Genomic DNA, 7,778 nt, shown 5'->3' with positions numbered 1-7,778 from the left:
GACAGATTGTCATAATGACAATAACGATAAAAAAGCGAGGTTATTGGTGCTTAAGGGTAGTTTACACTTTATGTCAGGGCCTTGAAAGTGACGGACGAAATTTTTTGGCCGCAATAGTACAACGTTTTCAATAAATGTCGTTAATTTGATTCAATTTGTCAGATTTGTCACAAACGATTCAGGTCTGGTTGCTTAGATACTGCCATCCTTACAAACAATTAATTCCTGACTATACTTGGGCCAACCAACAGATATAGTAATAAAACCGCCCCCTAGTGCCCGCGTATTTTAAATAGCAGCTTCCAATTGGCTTATTCAAAACGTGCGCAGATTTTCGAAAGCCTGATGTACATCCACAAAAATTACTTGACGGCGTTCGGCATCTCATTCGTTTTAATCTCGCTTCGGGAGTTTGACCACGTGATAATGTTTGTTTGTTTTCCTTGGCATTTTTCGATTTGTATTACAAAATATTTTTTTTTCAATACTTATAAGAATGACAAATGGCAAAGAACCTGCTTCATTGTGAAACAGGCTTCGGCGTATATCGTTCTACGCAACTAGGCCACATCCCCTTTTTTTTATTACTATATCTGTTGGTTGGCCCAAGTATAGGTACGTATTTTTGTGGACAGCAGAGTCGAATAGGTGTGGATAGGGGTTAATTTATCCCCATTATTTTGGACCTAATAAAAATGGGTTTTCCGGACTTGTCAGATCCTTCTGTATACTTATACAGGGTGTTTTCGAAGTTGAGGCGTTCCTTTTAACATGTGATAGTATGTGTTGTTCTAAAGAGTTTTAGCCAAAATCACCTTAGTAAAATGTGTACAGCAATGAAGAAAAATTAAGTTAATTTTTTTGAAATTTTTGAAACAGGTCTTGGTCAAATTTGCGCTGATTTGTTAGAAATTAGAATTGATTTTAAAAAATCAAATGAGCATGGACGTTAATCAAAAATACTGTCAGAGTTGTCATCTAATTAGTCGGAATGGGTTTATCAGACACCATCTTGGGCCATGTCAGATGTCAGTTATTAATCTAGTACAGCGGAGGAATAGACAGGACCGGACTCAAAATTTTAGAAAATCATAAAAATATACAATCAATTATCTCCGTTAATACAAACATTTTACTAAGAAGATTTAGGCTAAAATTCTTAAGAATAATGTGTAGTACCCCGTGTTACAAGGAACGCCTCAACTTCGAAAACACCTTGTATACTTACTTGTGATGTTTCGCGATCTGAACAACAAATGTAGTAGTTGTTTTATTTTTATTCCAATTTATTTGCCTACATGCACAAATGTCATTTGACAGCTGATTGTGAATTTGGGAACAAACCAATCGGATTGTTTACTTGAACATCGATCTTGCAATCGCAATGTAAATATTGGGTGATTCAAAGTAATTGTGGATAAATCTGGCAACTATGTACGAAAATTTATGCGGTAACTGTGTGGGTAGGATAGAGTTGACATTTCTTTGACGATTATGAAATGTCATACAAATGTCAACTCTATCCCATTCACACAGTTGCCACATAAATTTTTGTACATAGTTGCAATACTTATTCACAATCATTTTGAATTACCCAATAAAACTGCTTGACATTCATTGTGATTTCAAATTTAATGGAAGAAAATAAATCATTATTTTGTTTGGACATGAAATTTTGACTTAATTAAATTGTGACTTAAATTTTGGAACAAAACCGCAGCACATTCCAGGCACATCACACGTTTCCAGCATTTCAGCAGTGTAGAATACTGCCGATAGAATTCATCTCCCATGTAAAATTCCTCATTTTTACTTTGTTTACACATTTCCAATAGCTTTTCACAAATTCACAAAACGATCACAAAGAAATTTAGGTATTGAAATTTGGACAAGACAACGTCTGTCGGGTCAGCTAGTTTAGATTAAATTTTCAACAACAAAATCTAATCTTTTCGTTGAATCAGACGAGTGATTTAGTTAATTGTTTGTGTAGACACCAGTTTTTTAATGTTTAACACTCTAATAATAAGTGCGCTTAATTTTCAATAAAGGAAACATGTGTTAAAATTACATATTTGAACTTGAGGTAATTCTATTATTATTAATTGAACCCTCACCGTCTACAATATCTGTATTTTAAATTTCATAAAAATCCGTTGGCAAAAAACCGCGATAGTAGGCTCAAAAGTCTTAGCTGAGACACCCTGTATATTAAGAAGATAAATACGTTGCTATTGACGACGTATTTTATAGAGAAAAACATATTTTATAGGAAACATAACCAGTGAGCTCAAATGCACCATAGAAACAGTATAAGATATTTATGTTAGAAAAAAAAGTATAAGAGGACGTGCTCTACTTAAGACCTACTCACTTTTTCAACGGCAACGACTGAATCTTAACAAGAAAAATAAAATAGGAATTTACTAATCTGAAACATTTTATAAACACATTTTTAATAGTTACATCTCTGTCTCTCTATGTCCTTTCACTCCTAATGGAGTATAGGGCCCTTTCTCGTTTCTTGGCCAATGATTAGTGCAGTTGCTACAGTCTGTAACTACAACATATTTTCAAAAAGGGAGTAAAACAGAAACTTCTAATTATCGTCCAATTAATTTGACGTCGATATATCCCAAAGACATGGAAGGTATAATTTCCAAATACCTAACTCTTACCTTTCCTTGTTCAAAACGAAACAGATCGGTTGAAACACATATTTTTCGCTGACGATTCTTTGCGTATCTCCTTCAGGGAACACTGAGAAATACTCCGCGTTGCACTTGGGCTTCAGTAATCCTCAACTGACCTATATCATTATCAATAAAACTGTTGAAAGAATTGACACTCTAAAAGACCTGAATATTTTAATATAAGAAGAAACTAATTTTTTTACTTAGGAATATAAAAGGATTTTTCTAAAATCTGAACGAAAAAATCTTCATCAAGCTGTTCACAAGATACATCCTTCCCCTTTTGGAATACACTAACGTCATATGGTCGAATCTCAAAAAAAAAAAGATATGGTAACTTAATTAGAATCTATTGGATCTTGAACAATACTGGTCTGTTAAATTGGCACCGCTGTTTGTTATGAATACAACCATAAAAATAAGGGGTCATTCATTGAAGCTGTATCATAAACAATACAAAACAACTTACCGTGAAAACCATTTTGCCAATGATTAGAATGCACTTTTGAAGGATGTAGGTACCTAACTGGCGCATCGTCAATAAATGCATTTAGAAATAAATTAAAGGTCAGTCTGCAAAAATGAAAATCTGTGTTCGAATGGACGACTTCAGTTACGTTAACACATTCCTAATGCAGATTTGTAAGTTGTATTGATGTATAATAAAAAAAAATTAAAAACGGTTTTGTAAATCACGTAAAAACAAATATAAAGTTTGAAACAAATATCTATTTTTTTTTTATTTCTAAAATTTCGAAATAAAAAGAGTAATTTTTTGTTCGACACTGTCACAACTTGTCAAAACGAAACGTCAATCTAATTTTATAGTATTTTACAGTAGAAGTCCGTTAGGATAGCCTTTACTGCCGAGCCAGAGATTTTGTGAGACGAGCTCGCAGAGCGAGTCGAATAATACTGGCGAGGCTGTAAAGGCCCTAACGGACGTGTATTGTACAATAGTTTTTGTAATATCTCTACGATTCGTTCACAATTATCTTTTTGAAATACATTTTTTTCGACGCCATCGAAAAAACCGAATGATTAATAAGTGTGCGGAGGACGTCGTCATGTCAACCGTTGTTTGTGAAAAAAAATTGTTTCAACGTTGTTTGTCAGATTTGTTCAACGCTTAACTTTCCGTTGAAAATAAATTAATGAAATCAATACAAAATCGCAATCAAGATATGTCCGATGTCCGGAAGTGAGGTATCGTTATTGCCTGCAAAATCGCGCTTGTGTTAGTTTTAAAATTGTGAAGCATCATCTTCGATCTTGTCTACATTTGCTGCTGTTTGTCAGATTTGTTCAACACTTAACTTTCCGTTGAAAATAAACGCCTGAAATCAATAAAAAACCGCGATCAAGATATTCCCGATGTCCGGATGGCCGCAGAGCAAGTGAGGTCATCGTTATTCCCTGCAAAATCGCGCTTGTGTTGGTGTTAAAATTCTGAAGGATAATCTTCGATCTCGTCTACATCTGCTAGTGGTATACGGATTTCGATTAATTCAAGGTGTGTCCCATAACATTAAACATTAATTATTGTACTATGGCGGACAAAAAATTTTGAACGACTTGTTATTCCTTTGACATGTAATCATAGATTAAACAAAAATTTTGGTGTGCCTATGTCGGCTCACGAATGGTGAACGTGGATGAATCTGAATCGTTTCGTCTTTGGCGTCGAAATTGCGAAAGTCGCTGCAGCCCCAAGGCTATCAAGTGGTGTAGAATGTAGATACGTACCTATCTAGTTCTTAGAGGTTTAGCATCAACACAAAATCAGGAATGTCTTCATCATAGATGAAACCAAATTTAGTTCTATTTACGTCAAGACAGATTGTATTTTGGTACGCAAATATCAAAAAATTCAAAGTACAGATCAATCCACAATACTAACAAATTTTAACATTTATTTATTAAACTTAAAATTAAAAGTTTAAAATAAAAAAAACTTTACAACTAAAACTGAAGAAGTCAATAGTGGATCATCATTGCTCCATTTTGTTGTACAACCAAGAGCAATCTATTCCTCATGGACAGGCACAGATTTCGGTGATAGTTCGGGGGTGCCTCGTTCTGTTCCACGGAAGACACCCGCCTTCTTCCAGAACCTGGACGCCGAACCACTGTCCCAGTGTGTTCCCACTTCCGCATAATGGCATGGATAGTGCCCTTCGATAACTCTAAATTCGTCGAAATTTGCCCATACGACATACCCCTCTGGTGAAGGGTTACTATTTTGGCTTTAGTAAATTCAGATACGGTTGGCATTGTATCACTAAATTATTAATATAAACTTGATAGACGTTTACTTCAAACCGTCAATTTTTCGATTTAATTTATAAACGTCATAATAACAGTAAAGGGCAGCTTACATTGACATTTTTTGATATGCCAAAATTTGATTGTTCAAAATTTTTTGTCCGCCATAGTACCAATTGTAAAAAAGTTGAAAAATAAAGTTTAGATCTACGTTGCTATAGTTATTTAGTCTTTCATAACGGCCGCTCCCGCTCATAACGGACACCCTTAACGGACTCCGGCCGTTATGAAGTTGTTTACATGGTGACAAACAATCCGGAAAGCCACCTTTAACAACTAGGTATTACAAAAAAGATTTTAAGCGATTTGGAGCCTTTAAGGGGCTCGTCGAACAAAAAAACGTTGTATTCAACTCGTTGGGCTCTTTATGGCATGAGTGGGGCCAGTTTAAAATTCGAGTGAAACGAGCGTTTTAAGGCCCCGAACTCGTTAAATAAACTACTATATGACTGAACACATCTTTACGTTATTTACAGTGTTTTCAACATTACCCGGAAAGTCCTCGCTTTTTATTTTATCACATTTTCAATTATTTGTTGGATATAAATCAAGTATAACATTAAAATGTCTTTCGGGTTATCAGTATCACATACACCAAAACAATAAAAGAAAGAGGTCACTGCTTTATATAATAAATAAACTGGTTTACCTAATTCGCCTCAGTCGAAATATCGATGTAACCAACAACAGCCAAAGCAACCATCAACGATGCCAATGACTACGCTGACAATACAAGAAGTTAACAACATAATAAGTGAACATTTTATTAAAATTTTTGGCAATGTGGTTGAGCACTATCCTGCTGCTGCCATAGGAATTCTTAAAAATCGACCCTTTCAAAACTCCAATGATATTTCAGTAGCCATCAATAATTTTTTAGATAAACTGGAGATGAAAGGTAAGTTTATAAAACTGTTTTATAAAAATTGTATTGACAAATATATGTTTACTGAAAGTATTTTGCATTACGTTTTAAAGAAAAGCACGCTAGAGGGACTAATAACTGTATCTTGTGTTATTATCGCAAACATTTTGAGAAACGTCACTTTCAATACCATTTACAAAGCTAAAAGTTTGGCGTTGTCAAAGTGTCTGAGTTTTCAACGGCCGCAACTGTACCTACGCTATTTTTTTTTTTTAAATCAAGTGTACCCACTTCACCTGAAATGCATAAAATGGCAAAAGCATCAATAAAAAAATTTGCTGAACTGTTTCATTTTTCTATTCTATATGATAAGTATCATATAAATAAAGTTGCTACTTTATATGCCTAATCAGATAAATACTATTGCCTTGTTAATCAATTCATAAATATTGTCGCTTTTGTGACATTTGGAAAAAAATAATTATTATTATTAAGGAGGTTATTATTCTCCATTATATATTCATTCTTTATAGTGACTGTGATAGTAAAAATCACGTTACAGACTTATCACTATGTTATGCGAGTAATTATCTCTCAATGTTGTTTTTGTTATTAAAGAAAGATGATAACCATTTTTCTTGAAATTTTTAATTATCTGAATCATACAAAATGTGCAAATTGCTTTTTATAGAAATAATGTTCTGTTTACTTATAAAAAATGTTTAGACCAAGAATAAAATCTGACATCATTTGCTTTGATTTTTTTTTTATTTATTTCAGAAAAACAAACTATTTTACAACTTTATCCGGATCTAGTTGCCAAATTAACCGATCTGAGCAAATTTATGCTACATATAGAGCAATATCAAAGGATTTCTGGTGCTGACAGGTTAACTATCGAGGATAAACAAAAACTGGGAGAACTAAACAAACTGTAAGTATCTAGTTGCTCAAATTTTACATGAATATTTTAAATAAATACATTGTTTTTAGTTACAGAGAAAAATTTGGATTTCCGTTTATTACTTATGGCAAAGAATATAAGGATGTCTTCACGATATTTTCGGAGATGGAAACAAGAATCGAAAACAACATAGAAGAAGAAATTGATCTTGCGATGACAGAAGTTAAAAAAATCGGCAGATTGAGAATATGCGAAATTTTACAACGATAAATTGTTATCTGCCACTATGATTATTGATTTAGGCCCGGTTTATTCACCTTCAAGTAACTTTATTTGAACGCTAATTACCATGGATCTACCAATAGCAGATTCTAAATCATAGCAACTACTGGCCAGATAAATTTACTTGAAGGTGAATAAACCGGGCCTAAGTCTGTCGAAAAATTTTGTACATACATTAATGAAATAAATTTTTTAAAAATATGAAATTGAACTAAATTCAATTATAAATCCGAGTTTTTTAAAAATAGCATATCTTATTTTACATTGAAACTTAAAAAAGGACATATAGTCGTTTTCAGTGACATCCGTGCTGTCAATATGACAGTAGGTTGGCATTATTTGCTGTTTCAATTTAGTAATTTTGAATTTCCTAACTTGGCAATTTAGCTTGACGCGACAAATTGACAAATTCAAATTATTATCTATGATTTCCAACAAATCAAAGAAAATATGTAGTCTGATTTGGATTCCGAGGATGACATAGTTCAACTATCTTTTACACCATGTTGAAGACTGAATTTTATTATTTATTGTTGATGTTTCACGAAATATAAATTTTCTTTTACCATAACCTCAATTTCTTGTTTGACATTTTTTTTAACTAGGATTTGCTTATACTGTGAATATTGATTATGGATTTGTGTGTACAATCTGCATCAACATATTAAAAATGACACTGACAGCACGGATGTCGTTGAAAACGACTATA

The 7,778-nt window shown here is 33.2% G+C and overlaps 1 protein-coding gene across 1 annotated transcript; it reads left to right on the top strand.

Annotated features, from left to right (window-relative positions):
- The first annotated feature begins 5,660 nt into the window (after positions 1-5,660).
- On the top strand, positions 5,661-7,275 carry LOC138132632 (2-oxo-4-hydroxy-4-carboxy-5-ureidoimidazoline decarboxylase-like). Its single transcript, XM_069050221.1, has 3 exons — positions 5,661-5,916; positions 6,664-6,817; positions 6,877-7,275. Exons 1-3 carry the CDS (start codon positions 5,727-5,729, stop codon positions 7,055-7,057), a joined length of 525 nt encoding a protein of 174 aa, XP_068906322.1. The 5' UTR covers positions 5,661-5,726; the 3' UTR covers positions 7,058-7,275.
- Positions 7,276-7,778: the final 503 nt, after the last annotated feature.

This window comes from Tenebrio molitor, chromosome 6, assembly GCF_963966145.1.
Source record: "Tenebrio molitor chromosome 6, icTenMoli1.1, whole genome shotgun sequence".
Lineage (NCBI taxonomy): Eukaryota > Metazoa > Arthropoda > Insecta > Coleoptera > Tenebrionidae > Tenebrio > Tenebrio molitor.
Note: the sequence above shows the minus strand (reverse complement) of the source record. Positions and strands in the feature narration are given on the sequence as shown.

Excerpts from the sequence above, each read along its gene's own strand:
- LOC138132632 (XM_069050221.1), top strand. The coding sequence starts at position 5,727 with ATGCCAATGACTACGCTGACAATACAAGAAGTTAACAACATAATAAGT. Across the intron at positions 5,917-6,663 it reads AGATAAACTGGAGATGAAAG|AAAAACAAACTATTTTACAA; the intron begins GTAAGTTTATAA and ends TATTTATTTCAG. Across the intron at positions 6,818-6,876 it reads CTGGGAGAACTAAACAAACT|TTACAGAGAAAAATTTGGAT; the intron begins GTAAGTATCTAG and ends CATTGTTTTTAG.